Here is a 19,529-nt window from a genome sequence, read left to right on the forward strand (position 1 = left end):
TTCACCCACCTCTCCTGCACTCCTAAGTTCCTCCAATCTGCCACTGACTTAGTAACACATCTTTCCATCTCTGCTAAGTCAGCCTTCCTAAAATCTAACACTTTTGTTTGTGTATGGCATGAATTGGACCATGGCCCTCATTCAGAGCCACACGTTAACAACAGTACGCTCGTTGCGTTCCGATGTTGGCTAACCACGCATGCGTCGGTGTTACACTGCGCATGTGCGTACGGCAGATTGCGAGCTTTTTTTCTCTCGTTCATAAAATAGCGTACAGGAAGTGACATGTCAAATGTGATTGACAGAACAGGGCGTTTTTGGGTGTTGACGGGGGTGGAGATGAAAAAACGCAGGCGTGGCGAGGCGTTTTTGGGGCGTACATACATTAGCAGATGCGAACGTCAAATGTGTTCGGACCGTCTCATACGTCACTGGACCATCCGCTTTCCCTTCAAAATGCTCGCACAGCTTAGGGTCAGGATTACTCGACCACATTGGCGATGGCCTTCTCCTCCGTCCCGGGACTCAACGATGGTGCTGCGATTAATCGCGGCTGGTCAGTAAAGTAATTAGTGTTGGATTGAAAACCGGCTTGGTATGTGTTTGGAAAGCAGTTTATTGGGATAGCACAAAAGCGTACGCAGGTGGAAATCAGAGCTGCTAATGTCATGATTACACAATCAATTAGCGTACATTTTGGGTGTTTTATTTTGGCCACAATTTGTTGGTTATGGCCTATTGTAACAATAATGTCATCATGTTTTAATTAGCTCCCCTTTTTTTTGGTTTACTGTGGAATTTGCATCGCTATGTGATTTTTGAAGCGTTCCTTAAAGAGGCCTTTTTTTTTTTTTAAGAGGGTCAGTTTTTGCCTTTAGGGCCAGGATTAAATGTAACCCATTTGTACAATAATGTCACAATACAATGTCAGTTTTTTGTTTTTAATTTATTGTATAAACACAAACAAATTGGCCTAATATTTTTTGGCCTTTTTTTTGTGGCAAAGATATTTGTTAAAATAAAAAAAAATGCCATAACTGGTAACATAAACGTAAATACCAAATTTATAAAAATTTCACAAGAAAGGAGAGGGAAGTTTTGACCAGAAAGGAATATGAGCCAAGCACAGAAGGAGTGTGGGCAAAGTCGCCATTGCTGTCACCGTTTTCTCGCCCGTTTGGCTGGGTGAGGGTGGGCGCCAGACCGGGTCCGGGATGCCATCGGGCTGGCCTGTCCAGAGGCAGATGTTGTGGCCTCTGGACTAGGCACAGGGCTAGGCACATTTGGAGGATTGGCTGATGTTGTGCCAGAGGTGGAGGATCCGGATGTTCCGGCAGGAAGGGAGGTCGGCTCCACCATGTGCTGGCGAACGAGCTGCTCCAGGGCATCGGCGATGCGGATGTTGGCCCTGGTATTTTCCGCCAGGGCCTGAGCAATGGTCACGTTGGCCGCAGCATTTTGCTCCAGGGCCTCAGCCACCCGTATCAGACTGGCGTCCATCCTCTGCAGAATCTCCGTATGGAAATCCGATTTAAAATTGAGTTCTGTGAGGAGGCCCACTGCCTGCGAGGGGGCACGCCCTGGACTGGCTTCTGCAGGGTCCTCAGCCGGATGTACTGGTTCCTCCCCTGCAGAGCCAGCAGAAATTCTGCGGCCAAGGCTCCCCTCTGGAGCAGACTCATCCGCCTCTGTCTCTGTTAGGAAAAATGCGAAAAGACTCACATTAGAATCTACATATTGGCACAATAGCATTTCAGAGTTGGTGACATCACAAGACTTACCTTGGCCAACATGAGGAGCCGCAAAGTCTGGCATGTCCGTATCCATGTTGGACACGCCAAACACCTCCACAGCCTGCACACACCCCTGTGCCAGCTCTTCTAAGTCTGTCAACTCCAATGACACAGGGGTGGGACCCCCACCTGTCCCCCTTGCATGCCTAGCCCTGTCGGCAAGTTTTTACTTGAGACGATATTTGAAGTCTGCCCATCTGTGGAATGAAATTGGAACCATTATCCTTTGTTTTACAATGGGGTTTGTTTATAGGATGGGAAAGTGTTTACTTACTGCCGTTTGACATCCCGGGCTAGACGGACATAATCACCCACCCTATTGACAGCAACGGCGACCTCCTCCCACATTCTCCACTTCTGGCTTTGGCTCATATTCCTGGCTGCCTGGGGCAGGATGTCAACGCACTTCTGGATCAAAACCTCCATCTCCTTGCTTGTGAAATGTGGCTGCCTTTTTTTTTTGCCAGCTTTGGCGGGTTGACTGGGGCCAGCAGTCTCTTCCATGTCATCCTCCTCACCTATTTGGGTAAATATGCAGATTTAGCCACTTCACAACTTTCACAATATTATGTTTTAAAAGAATCATTGAGACAAAATGCATGAAGGCCTTACCGCCTGATTTTTGGCCATTGTTTCCCTGGTCTGAAGCCATGTCTCTGCTTCCAGAATGAAATCAACCAGAAATTAAATGTGATTTCGTGACGTATTTATACATGCGTCCTTAGTTTGCGGCCGCATCATTGATTGTGCGTCCCTATGATTCATCCTTAATTTGTGCGGGAAAATAAACACTATTTATGGCTTGGTGTGTGTGGAGTCGAGGTTGCGTTGTTGGTTTGTTGGCGGTTAAGGTGGTTGTATTTGGTTGTTTGCGGTTGGAGGATTTGGCGGAGTTTGTTTATTTTTGGTTTTGCTACAGTTGTTTTGGTTTTCCGTTCGCATTTTTTGGGTTGATTTTTTTCCATCGTTTCCTGATTTGGTAAGTTTTGTGCAGTCTAATTTGTGGGCAATTGGTGTTTAATTCTGGTTTTTGGTTTTATATTTTTTTTTTTACACTAATTTCATCTATTTTAGTTTGTTTTGGCTTTCGGACCCAAAGACCTTTTTGTTGGAAATCTTATATATTCGAGTTGGGTAAGTCCATTTTTTTTCTTGCATTTGCGAACTAATTAACGCATTTTTGACAGTTGGTGTAGTGACTTGCATTTGCGAACTAATTAACGCATTTTTGACAGTTGGTGTAGTGACTTGCATTTGCGAACTAATTAACGCATTTTTGACAGTTGGTGTAGTGACTTGCATTTGCGAACTAATTAACGCATTTTTCGAGGCTTATTCATCATGTAAACCAGTTTTGCTTTGCCCTTTTCCATTTTTGGGGTCCATTTGACCCCTATTTGACGTACGGTGTGCAATGTCGTTTTCATCGATGGCCAAATGTGTGTTTCGACTATTTTATGTGTTGGCTTGCACCAATTTGACAAACAAAAAATCACCCTCTAAATTTTTGATGTCTCATTTTTGGCTTTTTTTACAGTTTATACGTATCATGACAATACCCCGGCATGTAAGCAGCTATGGATGGTATCATAAAGCTAAGTTGTTTTATGTTACTTTTGGGGTGACTCGAAAGCCTTACATTGTAAACTTGGAATTTCAGGTAGATCTGGGGCGAATTGTTCTGGCCCTGCTCCCGGAAGATGACCAACCTCAAACTCGTCCCAGGCGTAGGCATCGTAGGCATGCAAGGCCCCAGATATTTCGAACACGTGTCACCCTTTTTGGAATGCCCGATGATGAGGTTTTAAGACGCTACCGTCTACCTCCCAAAATCATCATAGACACTCTCTCATTAATAGAAAGTGATCTTGAGCGGCAAATTGACAGTCCAACAGCAATACCACCACTGACGCAATTTATGGCGGTGTTACATTTCTGTGCCTCAGGATCGTTTCAAACAACGGTGGGAATAGTGGCGGGCATCTCCCAATCCTCCTTTTCCCGGATCCTGAGGGCAGTGATGGAGGCACTTTTCAAGCACCTCCATCATTTTATTAAAATGCCTTTGGATATGGGTGCCCTTAGTGTGGCCAAGGCCAATTTTTACCAAATAGCTGGCTTCCCACACATCATAGGGGTTGTGGATGGTACTCACATACCACTTCAGCCTCCAGCACGGCTGGAGGCAATATTTAGAAACCGTAAACACTATCACTCCCTGAATGTAATGGTGGTATGTGATGCCTCCCTCCAGATCCTGTGCCTGAATGCTAAATTACCAGGAAGTGCTCATGACTCCTTCGTCATCCGGCAATCAGGGATATGGCAGAAATTAACCAACCTACAAGCTGGTGATGCGTGGCTTCTGGGTAAGTGGAGACCTTTAGTACATAACAATGTTAAGCTTGATACACAGTGGTCCTGATGTTGGCTAATTTTTTTCACAGGAGACAGTGGATACCCTTGCATGTCCTGGCTGCTCACTCCTTATTTGGCTCCCACACCAGGGCCACAAAGTGCGTATAATTCCGCACTTACAGCCACCAGGCAAGTGGTGGAGCGCTGTATCGGCCTTTTAAAAGGCCGATTCAGATGCCTCCACCGCTCTGGTGGCGAGCTCATGTATGTGCCGGATATGGTGTCTAAAATTGTGGTCCTGTGTGGGATACTTCACAACATTGCCATAAGGAGTGGTGTCCCAATGCAGCCAGAGGATGCCTTACCTGAGGATGGCCCCCCCGAGGTTGGTCGTAGGTCAGTATGTGGGGGGGCCATACGCGATGATGTGGTGGCCAGATTTTTTAGGTAAGTTGTAACAAAAGTACAGTGTTTATACCTAATGTGTTTGTGTTTGTTTGCGAACATCTAATTTTGTGTTTTTTTTCTCACCATCTTCTGTTTGTTCACATAATCTTTGGCACTCCAACGCTCACTACTTCCTGCTACCCTTACCAAACCTGGATCTGGTCCTTTTGGGCATATATTCTGGAACCCATATTGCAACGCCATGTTTGTGGAATCATGTTGGCATGGTCCTTCGTCAACCAGTTCTTGATTTTTTGTTTTTATTTAATTATTTCTTGGTATGTGTTGTATTTGAATTTATCACTGTGTTCTTTTTTTGGGAGTGACCACTTTGTTTTCTCTGTTATGTTGTGAATAAATGTTTGGAGAGTGAAATGGTCTTCCTTTTTTGGGACGTTAACAGCAAGTGTAACCAGGTTAACACAAGTTACATTTGACTAAGGGGTAATCCAGTACTGACGCCAGTTGAGCTAAACTGAAATATGTTTTCAGATTCCCAACCCACACCCAAAGGAAGCCTGGCCCAACCTTGGGATTTGTAAGATTGGCCTAAGCAGCTTGCGCACCAACTAGGAACCTGTAAAATGTCGAAATATGTAATTGACACTACACCCAAAAAGGGAAATGACATTGTTACTGTTATGTGTTTCTTGTGTCTGTTTGACATACAAAGACAAAACACAATCTAACTTTTAAAAAAGGGAAATCCTTGCAGGAACAGTCTACTTATGTCATGCTAAACTATCTTGGTTTTGGATTTAAAAAATGAGCCAGAACGTATATTTGTCAGAATAAATTTATTTAGAAACGATAACAAAAATAAAAAAACTACTGGCGAAGGAGGCCAGACAGCCGGTCGAGGGCCACCAGAATGCCGATTACATGTTGCCGCATCTGGCCAACACAATCCGCCACCTCTTGCCGACGCCTCTGTTCCTCTGTGGGTGAGACAAGTGTGTGGGTTAATACAACAATAGGGAATCCACATTAAAAAATCAAAAACACAACGAAATCACTCCTAAACCGAAAAAAAAATAAAAAAAGGGGGTGCTGGCAAAAATACAAGGCCTATGTACAAATTCCCACAGGTGTGATATGTGTATGTTGAAATCACCAGGAAGAGGTAAAGGCAAACTGCAAAATCACCAAAAGTCAAGCCACAAAAACACGAAGAAAGGCACGACACATGATTACATACAAACAGTTTGTGCTTTAAAAAAAAAAAAAATACAAACATACCGGGAGCCAAAACGGGAGCTCCGGAAATGCCTCCATGATCCTCCTCGGAGGATCCGTCATTCCCCAAAGAATGGGGAGGAGTTATGATGGACTCCGGGGAGGGGGTAATTGGAAGAGGGGTGGGTGGAGGAGAGGGGGAAGTGGGACGGAGGGGAAGGAGGCCCGACATTTCCGGGAGAGGGTCTGGGAAGGATGGGGAGGAGTGGGGAATAGGGGAAAGATTTGGGGTGGAGTGTTGGCTGGGGGTTGGGGATAGTGGCCGGGAACGCCGTCTGGACGGACGGTGACGGCGGAGTCTTGGCTGTCCCCCTAAAATATGACAAAGAAATTGCGGTTAGTTTCTGGACAAATCCGGGGACCAAAACTAAAAAAAAAAAAAACCCAAAAAATAAGCCAAATAGGAGTAGAATGAATAAATCAGAAATAGAGGGAAAACATGCACACGCAGATATGAGTACAAATAATAAATAGGACAGACAGGAAAACATGCACACGCAGATATGAGTACAAATAATAAATAGGACAGACAGGAAAACATGCACACGCAGATATGAGTACAAATAATAAATAGGACAGACAGGAAAACATGCACACGCAGATATGAGTACAAATAATAAATAGGACAGACACGAAAACATGCACACGCAGTTTGCCCCACAAACACAAACATTAAAACCACAATACATAACACTTACTTTCCAGGATCTCCATGCGAAAGCATGCCAGCAAGCGGGGCGTTCGCCGTTGCAGGTCGGACCACCTGCGCTCCAGCTGCCCGATGTTGCGGCGTGAGCCGAAGGACCGCAGGCGGGACCGTGCCTCTGCATACGCGGAGCGCTTCTGCCGGTTGGTCATGGGTTGAGGTTGGCTGGTGATCCGGCGATCCATGACCTCCGTAAGCACCAGCAGCTCGCGCCTGGTGAATGCGGAGGCTCTCATGATGGCAATGGTGTTTTTCTTAAAAATCATTTTTGATAAAGTGTTTAAAAATTTTCTGATTGGCTAATGTATTTTGGAAATTAACAGGAGCAATTTTATTGGTTAGTGTATGAGTCATGTGTTCGACAGGGCCAGAAATCTCTGGAGAGTTATGATAGGCTTGATGCAGTGACATGCGTAAGCAAATTTAAATAAAGAAATGAACCCAGGGAAATATGCGGGGATCCACAGCAATAGAACAATTGTTTAATTGTGGTTCACATGTTTTTTGAACAATAAAAGCGAATGTTTCATCCGTACGTATTCTGCGGGTAAACACAAACACGGACAAGAGTAAAGTTTCTTGCATTGTGTTGAAAAAAAAAAAACAATTAATCTAATTGATACATTGATTGGCATGATACGATTGAGGGAGGTAGGCAGAATAAAGGAGCAGGTAATCGACATCTGACAAGGCCACTTCCTGTTTATACTTGTGCGTGCGTTCCTTTCAAGCCATTTCGGGGATGTACGCTCGCTATTTCGTACGCTCGTTAGTTAGAGGAGGGGTCGTCAGAGATTAGGGAGGAATTTTAAATGCGAACGAAAATACGAGCGAGCCATTGAATTTAAATATTTTTGTACGTACGCCTAACGTACGTGCGCTCGCTTGCGAGTGGGTCTGAAAGAGGGCCCATGTCTTTATACTAAACCATACTGCTTGGTGATCACTGGATCCTAGGTTCTCACCCACATTTACATCTGATATTCTGTCACAGTTTGTGAGTATCAAGTCCAGAATAGCAGTTTTGCGAGTGGGCTCCCTCACTGATTGTTTGAGAGATGCTCCCTGCAGAGAATTTAGAAAGTGGCCACTTATAGAAGAACTTGCAGCAGACACCTCCCAGTTTACATCAGGTAAATTAAAGTCTCCCATGATTATGACCTCTCCTTTTTAAAGCCATTCTAGTAATGTCCTGCAATAGGTACTTATCCAGTTCCTGACCCTGTCCAGGTGGTCTATAGATCACCCCAGTGCGAATTATGTCCTTGTCCCCCCATTTCCATAGTCACCCAAAGGGCCTCAGTTGTTGCTTCAACATTTTTTATTATAGTAGCATTTATGATGTATTTCACATACATAGCTACTCCTCCTCCAATCCTCCCCATTCTGTCTTTTCTAAATAGATTATAGCCTGATATAGCTATGTCTCAGTCATGATTTTCATTACACCATGACTCTAATTGCTACAATATCTAGTTCATCCCTAGTCATTATTGCAATTAGCTCAGAGATTTTATCAGCTATGCTCCTGGCATTTGCACACATAGCTCTAAGAGTGTTGCTGGTGTTTCTTTTTTCCGAGACATGGTTTGTGAGTATATTACAAAATGACAATGGGCAAGATGATTTTTTGGAATTACCTGGTCTCAGATGTTGGTCAATGTTTTTCTAACTGTTTTTTTAACTGTTATTTAAAATGTTTCTACACTTTTTAAATTTCTGACCTCAGACAACTGCCCTCCAGACAACTGCCCCCACAACTGCATGCAAAGATAAAGGGGGTCATTCAGACCCGGTCGATAGCGCCGATGCGCTCGGACCATGTCGATGGCCCCCACAGAGCATGTGCATGACGGCGCCGGCGCTGTCGTGTGCATGCGTGAGACCCGCTACGACCGACAGCGCCGGTCGTAGTGGGTCTCGATCCAAAGGGGGCGAGCTGTCGATGTTGATTGACAGCTCGCCCCGTTTGGAAGGCGGGCCGAGGGGGGTGGCATGGGAACGCCTACCGTTTGGGGGCGGCCCCACTGACATCACTAGTGATGTCAGTGGAGAGCTTCCGGCTCAGACAGAGCCGAAAGCTCTCCAGGGCTTACGACAAGGGAGACCCTACCCTAGGGTCTCGTCGTAAGCCCCGATGGTAGCGATGGTCTTGACCATCGCGACCATCACCTTAGGCGGTCGTAAGGCTTACCACCGCAAAGGAGGACGTCTTGAAAATTCAAGACGTCCTCCCCTCATTCAGACCGACCGCACGCTCTGTGCGACCGGCTCTGACTGAGGTCCAAAGTTTGTAGATTGTAAGCTCCTAGGAGCAGGGTCCTCCTCCCCACTGTCTCGCAGCCTTCTTCTCTAGCACTTCTATGAGGGCCTTCACCTTCAGAGCTGTACTGTGTATGGAGAATTGTGTTGCTAATTGTTACTTGTATTCTGTTTATATTTTGGTTACTGTATTGTAATGTAATGTTCTGTGCACCCTTTACTGTATGTACAGCGCTGCGGACCACTTGTGGCGCCCTATAAATAAAATGTAATAATAATAAATAATAATAAAGTAGGTCTGATTAATACAGGCTACAGCTGAAGCCATATGACCAGCTAATCAAAGGAGTAGAATTACCCTGTTTTAAGTAAACACTAGGCCATAAATGACACTTCGCTGACCAACATCTTCAACTGGCAGAACCTATTGCAAGCATGTACAATATTATACACATACTTTTAAATACACAGTTAATTTTGCATTAGTGCAAATATTGATTAGGAGTTGTAGTTTGCAGGATGGCAAATAAAATCACATACATTTCCTAAACAGCTGAGGATGCATGAGTGTTAATGCAGACTCTGAGACTTGTAGTATTCAGTAAGGAATATCACATACATTTCCTAAACCACTAACACTTCCTGAAGCAGCAAAGTATAAAAACCAGCACTCACGTTTAGTAGGTAGAAATGTTCCTTTATTCACATAGTGATAAGCAGCAGTGCTGCAACAGCCCTACGTCCGTTTCAACTGTAATGTCAGTTTTCCTCAGAGGAAAACCTACTAAAACCTTTCTACCTACTAAACGTGAGTGCTGGTTTTATACACTTTGCTGCTTCAGGAAGTGGTAGTGGATTTTATATATACTATATATATTGTATATATATGTATATATATATATATATATATATATATATAACAGCTTCACAATGGGGTAAGGTGCAATCAGGGAGATTGCTAGACTCTTCAGGGAGTCAGGGAGATTGCTACTATTTCAGGGAGTCTCCCTGACAATGAGGGAGAGTTGTCAAGTATGGAGTCAGCAGTACCTAGCAGAGTACACATAATACCCACATGAGCAGTGGGGAGGCCAAACCCAAAGGTTTGGTGCTGTTGGCAGTGGGAAAGAGATGATGGTATTAGAGAGGGAAGAAAAAGAACATGAGGGAAGAATAGGGCAGGTCAAGAAGGGGGGATACTCTTTACTTGGGTCCCGGCTCCTGAAGCACTGCCCCCCGCCCACGTAACAAATGTAGCAACCACTTAGGGCAGGGAGATAGAAGAGACTGCTGCTGCAGCAGCCTCTCCCCGCGCTACTGCAGCAGCCTCTCCCCCATGCTGCTGTATGCTGGGCTGGGGAGAGAGACTGCTGCAGCAGCAGTCTCTTCTCTCCCCCTCTGTAATGTGCTGGGGGGGCAATCGCACTTGCACCCTCCACCCCCACCAGTTCTGACACCAGTGTCCCCCTGTGCGGAGCGTGTGGCCATACAGCGGAAGAGGGCCCTGCTCTTGAGAACTTACATTCTAAATCAAGATGTGGTTTACCCTCCAAAAGGGGATGCGTTTGGCATCCCGGCGGTCGGGATGCCAAAGCTTACATTACCGGTGCTGGAATACCAACGTTGGGATGCCGAAGGTAAGAAGTGGGGTTGTGGGGAGGGATAGGTTTGGGGGTTAGAGTTAGACACTAGGGGGAGGGTTAGGCACTAAGGGGGGAGGTTAGGTTCAGGCACTAGGGGGGAGGTTAGGGCTAGGCACCAAAGAGGGAGGGTTAGGCTAGGGAGAGGGGGAGGGTTAGCATACCGACCAACAAGTGTCGGTATGTTAACCCTGTTGGGATCCCGGCATCGGGATTCTGACCGCCAGAATCCTGACTGTCAGTATTTCATACCGAGCCCTCCAAAAGGTAGGCACAGCAAACAAATAGACAGGACTCAGCTTGACTTTCTATGTGGCACTACAAGTCCCAGCCACTCTTAGATTTGTCTTTGTCTCTCTCTCTCTCAGCTGCCTATCACTGTGCAATTGCGTCCCCTCAGCTCTCCTCTCTCCACAGCTCCAACTGTCACTCCTCCAACTGATCTCTTATAAATCAACTTTATTTTAACATGACACTGGCTTCAGCCCCTTTCCAAAATGGCAACTGCGGGATATCACAGTATTCACACTGCACAACCACCACGTAACATCACCTGTGCCCACACAAGAAAACACTTTGCTATAAAGCTTGCATGAGCAGGGACCCTTTAGGTCACTGATTGCCCACACCCAGAAGTAACCAGGGTGGAGGAATTCATCAGTGAGGAGGTGAGATGTCTACTCATGCATATCATACCAGCAGTACAACTACTAACCTGTGACATAGGCAACTCCAACCAAAAGCAGTAGTCCCAGGGGCAATCCAGCCAATTTCATAGAGTATGGTAATCCTAGTAAGATAAAAGATATATAGTACAAAATTAAACACAAGGGGTATAAGAAAACACAGAAGGAAATGCTGTAAATATTCTATACGTTAGGGCCAGACTTCCCATCTGGCACTTCTGGCAAAAGCCAGAAGGGCCGTTGGCCAGATGGTGTGGTTTAGCATTAAACCCTGGCCCGAGGTGCTCCGCCTCCTGATGCTCTGCTTGGCCGAGATACTGACAGACGGGGGCGTGCCACAAGGCCAGGCCCCCATGACTTGTGGAAAGCCCCTGTGAGAAGCCACACCTCCTTTTTCCTATTAGAATGTTATTTACTAAATTTGCCATGAGTATATGCATTGCAATATATAATATTTTATATGAATCATACAATATCCACACAATGAGTGTAGGGTGCACAGTGTACACTACTTTACTGTTCTGGAGACATTCTCCTACTCATTATCAGTCCAATATTCTATTTATAGATTGTCAAGCAGAACATAAAATCTGTTTCTTGAAATACATTTTCAAACTTAAACTCATTATGTATCAGCAGTTTTTTAAGATAAACTAAAAAATGCTGCTTACATACATATTTAACAGAATCGGTATGCATCATCGCTGGACCTAAGCTCAGTCGAGGAAATACCGACGCCGGAAGGCCGGCAGCTGAAGATCCCGACTAAGGTAAGTTACACCCCTAACCCTCCCTCTCTCCTAACCCTCCCTTAGGGGTGCTTAACCCTAACCTCCCCCCAGGGGTGCCTAAACCTAACCCTCCCTCCCCGCATCCTAAACCTAACCCTCCTGGGGGGGTGCCTAAGCCTATCCTCCCACTGGTGGTGCCTGACCCTAACCCCTCCTTCCCCTAGCCTAAACCTAACCCTCCCAGGGGGGGGGGAATAAGTCTGAATCCCTAATCCTAACCCTCCCCCACCCCTACGGTTAAGCACTCACGACGCCCGGCTTACCTATGATCGGTATGCCGGGCGTCAGGATTTTGGGGTGGGGCTGATGATAGTAGTTGTCATTTAGACACCTATCATTAGTCCCATGCCAGGATTTCACAGTCGGCATTTCGATCGTCGGCTTCCTAACTACATCCCTAAATACCCCCTTCCTGACTAGTACTTGGTAGAACCACCTTTTGTTACAAGTCTGTTGGGGTAAGTCTCTACCAGATTGGCTCATGGATTGGCAGTGATTTATGCCCATTTCTCCAGGTTTGCTCCAGGTTTTTCAGGTTTACTGGATGATGCTTGTGGACTGCAAACTTAAAATTGTGCCACAGATTCTCAACGTCATTGAGATCTGGACTCTGACTTGGCCATTGTCGAATATTCACCCTTTTGTTGTTCAATCATGCCAGTGTTGCTTTGGCCTTGTGATCATTGGACCTGATTTAGCAAGGATCGCTATTCTGCTTATACGCACGCAACGCAGTTGCCAATATCAGCGGTGATATGTAAATGTTTGCATTCGCACTGCGATCGCAGCCTAACTTCCCCTTACTCACAGCCAACATAGAGAAACAATCGGTAACATCGAGCAACATCGGACCCATACGTACAGTTAAGGCAGGTCAGACCTCACTCAGGAACTAAATGATAGACAGTGCTGATGAGGTATACAATTAACAAGAAAATATGCCCATATATATATAAAAAATAAACAATATTTATTTATTAAAACAAAAAATTTATTCTGGCACTTGTTTATTTATAGATTTTTTTAAATCACATCACATTTGTGAGTGAACATGAGCATCATAAAAATCTACAGACAATATGTCGAGAAAATAAAAAATAAATCAGTTATTATAAGATATCCGCACCAGCACTATTGAGAAGGATTTTGTAGTTTTGAGTAAATGCACAATAATCTGAATATTTGTTCCAACAGCCAGTATCAATCGGGTGTAGTAGGTATTTCCGCCGGACACATGGCCGGCGGTTCAAATCCCGACAGCGGCAGCCCGGCAAGGGTGAAAATCCCGATCGCTTCTAAGGTAAGTATTGCTAACCTAATTCTACCCCCTAACCCTCCCTTAGGGGTGCCTAACCCTAACCTCTCCCCCAAGTGCCTAACCCTAATCCCCCCTCTAAGCGCCTAAACCTAACCCCCCCTTCCCCGCTGCCTAAACGTAAATCCCCCGGGGGGGTTGCCTAACCCTAACCTCCCCCCGGGTCTGCCTAACCCTAAGCCCCCCCAGGAGCCCTAAACCTTACCTTCACCCCCGCGGCTGCCCGCGCCCGGCACCCGGCTTACCTTCATTCGGTATTCCGGGCGTCGGTCTTCCGGCGTCTGGTTAATGACAGGTGTCGAGTTTTCAACGCTTGTCATTAGTACCACGCCGGGATTAGAAAGCCTGGAAGCCGTTGGTTGGCATTTAGACCGTCGGCTTCCAAACTACATCCCTATCAATTGGGGTTATCAGTCCCACAGTGTAAATTAGATGAGGACGCTGTTAAAAATCTATTATTGTTGAACTATAGTTTCCTCCATTTCAGTGGCGTAAATTCATCCCAGGCGCTCAGAGGCATGTTATAATTTGGTGCTGCCACCCCTACCCCCAAAAAGGAAAATAAATATGGTAAATATCTATATATCTATTTATCTATCTATGCTGGGAAGAGGTGCCATGTATTGGGCGGCCTTGACGGTACACTCCGGGTACATATTTACAGCCCTAAGAGGAGTGAATATATTGTGGGCAATTTAGGAGGTGCCCCTTCCAGTGTTGGCACCCGGCGGCAGGCGCCTCCATTGTCTCCCATAGTTCTGCCCCTGCTCCGTTTAAAGAACAGAAACAAGATTGTTCCATATGGATGTGGCAATGTTCAGAGAAAGCAATATTGTTGCCAAGATGGTTATAGTATTTCAACCTATAATGATGTGAAATGAACTGTTCAATATACTTGCCAATGACGTTATTGGGAGGTAGTAACAAATCCTCAATACTGAACCAGATAATGTGTGACAGGAATTGCTTACTTCAGCGCACGCTATGAGGCCTCAGGCTGCGTATGGTATCGCAGTGGATAATTTATGCACATCCCTGAAACGGCGTGTGAACGCACTGGCATGCCTGCGTTCGTCCAACCCCCCCCCTCCCACATCACCACCCACAAACGGCACTTCCTGTCAATCACTCAGCCGTGGGTCTGCGTATCCTCTGCGATCGCCATGGCTAGCTCGCGCACTGCGATGCATATGCATGCGTAGAACGCAACAATCGGCCGATTGCGTGCGTATAAGCAACTGCGTTCCTTGCTGAATCAGGCCCATTGTCCTGCTGAAAGATGAGCTTTCTCCCAAGCTTTAGTTTTCTAGAAGACTGAAGCAGGATCTCTTGCAGTAGCTCCCTGTAATAGGCACTCTCAATTTTAACAAAATACCCAGTCCCCACAAGATGATACTGTCACACCACACTTTACGGTTGTGTGGTGTTTCCTGAGGAATGGGTTAAGTTAGGTTTGTGCCACACATAGCCTTTTGAATTGGGGTCAAAACCCTAAATTTTTGTCTCCTCTGTTCACACAATATTATCCCACATTTTAGCTGGTTCATTGTGGTGCTCTCTGGCAAACTCCAGGCATGCTTTGATGTGGCCTTTCATCAGTAATGGCTTATTTCTAGCCATTCTCTCAGGTCAGTTGTATACAGAGCTCTAGATATGATTGACTGGTGCACGTTTACTCCAGTATCAGCCACTGAACTCTGTAGCTCCTTTAAAGTGATATCCGTTGTTTCTCTCACAAGTCTCCGTTTTTACTCTGAAGGGACGTTCTTGCCTAGACAGTGTCTGGGTGGTACGATGCAGATTTAATTTCCTCACAACTCACCCAACAGTACTCACTGGGATATGAAAGCACTTGGATATTATCTTGTAGAATTTTCCTATCTTGTGCATGTGTATAACTTTGGGCCTGATTCAGACCCACTCGCAAGCGGCTGTCCGCTCGCAAGTGGGTCGATGTTGTGCACTGAGCATGCGCACGACGGCGGGAGCTCCGTCGTGCGCATGCGCCAGACGCAACGAGCGAAGGACTTTCCTTCGCTCGTTGTGTCTGATCAAAGGGGGCGTGCTGTCGATGTTGATTGACAGCACGCCCCCTTTGGTGGGCGTGCCGGGGGCGTGCCTCCCTGACGGGGGCGTTCCCAAGGGAACGCCTACCGTCAGAAGCCGGCCCACTGACATCACTAGTGATGTCAGTGGGAGTGATTTTGGCTCTGATAGAGCCAAAATCACTCCGGGCCTTGCGGTTGAAAAACTCAACCGCAGGCTCCGGCTCGCAGTGGCGATGGTCGCGATGGTCAAGACCATCGCGGCCATCAAACTGCACGCTCGTATAGGCTGTGGGTGGTGACCCACAGCTATACGAGCGTCCAGGAGGACGCTCCATAATTATGGAGGGCGGCCCTCATTCAGAGCGTGCGCTCTGCTCAGAGCGTACGGCTCTGAATGAGGGCCTTTATCTTTAAGTTTCTTTGAATTCTCTTTGGTCTTTATAGCTGCATACACACATAAAGATTTTCTGTCCAACCATCCAACTAGTTGATTGGTTGGAATGAAAATCTGGTAATGTTTGGGAGTAAATGTTGATCAGCAATTTGCTCCTAAATGCCAGAAAACCAAAGAAAATGGTCGTCAGACAAGTTTGTTAAATGTTTGATCTAAACAATTTGTTCAAACAACAGTTTTTGTCCATTTTCCGGCATTTGGGAGCAAATTGCTGATTGTCATTTGCTTTCATACCTTAACAGATTTTCATTCCAACCAATCAACTAGTTGGATGGACAAAATTGACTTTAAGAACCTACAAAAATGCTGTCTGGAACAATATATGTAAGTGTCAATGATGATATACAATGTGAATGTACATTTTAAAGGAAATTACTGTCCATTATCATATACCACAACTGTACTGTACTGGCAAGTACTATATATTTTTCTGCATCTAGCAACATTTAAATCTGGAAACTTGTTTTTGTAAAATTGAGCTATGAGACAATATTAGCTTATGTTTTCTAATTATTACTTCTCTCTTTACTGTGTTATAGTTCTAGTCATTCTCCAAGTCAGTAAAAATAATTGGTATAATTTATATATGCAAATAAAAACTAGCTGCCAAATATTTTATTTGGTATATTTCTTAGTGGTTTACTTTATTCCTTAATTAGTAATAACTGTATTAGACAAACTCCTATAGCAAAATCTATAAGCAAACTAATGTTGGAAGGTACTGTATATCATTTTATGCACACAGTATCAAACCCAGACATACTTACCAATCATTCCTGTACCTAGGATGGCATTGATCAAGTTAAACCCTGCCCAGCACACATTGGCAGTAATTTTCCTGTCAGTTTCATCCTCTTCCACAAGTAATTTGCCATCATCTGTATCAATCTAGGATGAAAGAAATATCACTGGGACCTTAGTTCATGTTTAAAGTAATACTGTACTCTCAAATCTACAGTCTTCTTTATAATGAATAATAATAATAATATAAAATACGTAAAATAATTACCTGTTCAAGCCATCTGTTTTGCAACTGTGCAGTCTTCATTCTAAATTATTTTTCTCCAAGATGATATAGCTGTATCCTCAGAATGATTTCATGTTACCTCTCAGTTTGAAATATATATTTTTCTGAGTCTGAAATATGGCATGAGCAGGGAGAGAGAGAGGGGATAACTGTACAGTGAAGTCACTGGAGCATATTGAATTGCTCTATATGCCTTTGCCTTAAAGGCAATGATTAGAATCCTGTTGTCCAATCAGGAAGGTAAATGAGGGTCATAAAAAAGGCAGTAGGAAAATATTATTCAGCTCAGATTTGTGATAACACAATCTAATAATCCGGCATGGCAATTTAAAGACATTAGGGGCAAACTAATTTCATAAAGACATGGCTTACTACAAACTGCGAGTTACTAATAAAAGGACAGAAGGTAGAGTAATAAAAACTTTGATGCACACCAATATCCATCTTGTTAAGCAGTTACAGAAACAGGTGTTGGTAAATAAAGGCCAAAACGTATGTGCTAGTTCCCGATATGGTTTCATGAAAGGCAGGAATATGCTATTTTATAATACAATTGTTACAACCTTATACATTGATTTTTGTGAAACTTGCTACTATCCTGAACTAATGTGGTTAAGTCATCCTCTCCTCTGAAGCCCCGCATGCAGCAATACCCGAGGCATCTGCAGCACTTCCCTTGGCCTGCTCAGAAAGGAACATAGTGGAGTCCACTGCTGAGCTGTGCATGCACAGAGGGGGCACACCCAGTAGAGGCCCCTCTCTGCTCTTTTCAGAACAAAGCAAGGGCCCAGGTAAGTAGAGGCCGTCTACAGCGACCCCATCAACCCAAAAAAAATATTGTGTCTGATATCCTTCCAGCATCCTGTTAGCGTCATTGAGCCTGCATACACAAGGAGCTCAGTCACAAAGGGTCCGACATCTGACATGAGCTACTGGGCATGTGCGGTGTCTCCACCTGTCTTTACTTCATTGCATCCATGAGGACAGGACGGACTCTCTGCACAGCCAGAGCCATTTCAGAACCCAAACATAACCAAAAGTACTGTATACCACCACTGATATATAAGATACCAGGGCTACCATCCGCCGGTGCATTCACCCAGCTCACACACAGCGCACCACATTACCCTATGCTCCAGGCTGCTACATTCCACACAGATTGCCTACTGCTGTTACACCTGTATAGTCCCTATGTAATTTGTTACTTGCCGTTCTGCCAGAGCACAATAAATGTAAAAACCGGTTAAGCATTCCACATGTAGCCTAACCGCCACCAGCACCAACAACAGTGTTACACACACAGTAACATCAGACCATCAGTACCATGTACTTCTCATCTGGAGGACTACTGCACTAAGCACATTCCACTACGCTTTACTCTGCTACTACTATCTGCTGCCACCAGGACCGGTTCTAGACATAGAGGAGCTCAGGGTGGAAGATCCCAATTGCCCCCCCCCCCTGCAAGCGTTTCCGGAAAGGGGGCCATGGTCAATTGGGGAGGGGGCGTGTCCTTGCGGAACACCCTTTATAATACATTATGCCTCACACAGTAATGCCCCTTCTAATACATTATGCCACACACATGTAATGCCCTTTCTAATACATTATGCCACACATATGTGATGCCCTTTGTAATGCATTATGCTACACACATGTAATGCCCTTTCTAATACATTATGCCACACACGTGTAATGCCCTTTCTAATACATTATGCCACACACATGTAATGCCGTTTCTAATACATTATGCTACACACATGTAATGCCCTTTCTAATACATTTATGCTACACACATGTAATGCCTTTTCTAATACATTATGCCTCACACATGTAATGCCAATTATAATACATTATGCCACTCACATGTAATGCCCTTTATAAAACATTATGCCAGACTGTAATGCACCCCCATCTCCTCAGCATTTCACTGACTCATAATACTCCTCCCCAGCGACTCACCGCCTCCTAATCCTCCTACCACCAGCAATTTACCGCCTCCTAATCCCCCCGTTCCCCCAGTGACTCACCTGCTGTGTGTCAGTCCAGGCAAAGGCTGCTCCTCCGTGTCCCGGTCCTGCAGGCTGCTCCATGTCCCGGTCTTCTATCCCCTTCGTCCCAGAATGCCAGGCGCGGGCGCGATGATGTCACATGGTGCGCCACACAGGCATTCTGGGAGACAGTGGGAGGGTGTCAGAGACAGTGGGAAGGAGGCAGTGGTCATCATGGCTCAGACGCCGGCGCCAGGACGAGCAAGAGAAGGCGGTGCCGTCTAACTGGATTCCACTGGCATGGAGACTGCGGTCGTGCCCTCAGGCCACAGCACCTTGGGCAATAGCCCTGCTTGCCCACCCCTAGAATCACCACTGTCCCCTTACTACTTTGCTACTACTATCTGATGTCACCATGCTACTCTGCTACTACTATCTGCTGTCACCATACTATTCTGCTACTATCTGCTGTCACCTTACTTCTCTGCTACTACTGTCTGCTGTCACCATATTACTCTGCTACTACTATCTGCTGTCACCATACTACTCTGCTACTACTATCTGCTGTCACCATACTACTTTGTACTACTATCTGCTGTCACCATGCTACTCTGCTACTACTATCTGCTGTCACCATACTATTCTGCTACTACTATCTGCTGTCACCTTACTTCTCTGCTACTACTATCTGCTGTCACCATACTACTCTGCTACTATCTGCTGTAACCACACTACTCTGCTACTACTATCTGCTGTCACCATACTACTCTGCTAC

At 45.3% G+C, this 19,529-nt stretch overlaps 1 protein-coding gene across 1 annotated transcript in view; it reads right to left on the bottom strand.

Moving 5' to 3' along the window:
• Positions 1-19,529, bottom strand: part of SLC38A11 (solute carrier family 38 member 11) — a 179,191-nt gene that overhangs the window by 86,164 nt on the left and 73,498 nt on the right. Inside the window, exons 2-4 of the mRNA XM_088474892.1 lie at positions 16,746-16,873; positions 16,504-16,624; positions 11,158-11,232 (exon numbers count right to left, since the gene is read on the bottom strand). Of these exons, the coding sequence (XP_088331018.1) occupies positions 11,158-11,232; positions 16,504-16,624; positions 16,746-16,784 (235 nt within the window). The 5' untranslated portion in view covers positions 16,785-16,873. The remainder of the gene's footprint in view (positions 1-11,157; positions 11,233-16,503; positions 16,625-16,745; positions 16,874-19,529) is intronic.

This window comes from Taudactylus pleione, unplaced genomic scaffold (genome assembly GCF_031769625.1).
Source record: "Taudactylus pleione unplaced genomic scaffold, aTauple2 ptg000156l, whole genome shotgun sequence".
Lineage (NCBI taxonomy): Eukaryota > Metazoa > Chordata > Amphibia > Anura > Myobatrachidae > Taudactylus > Taudactylus pleione.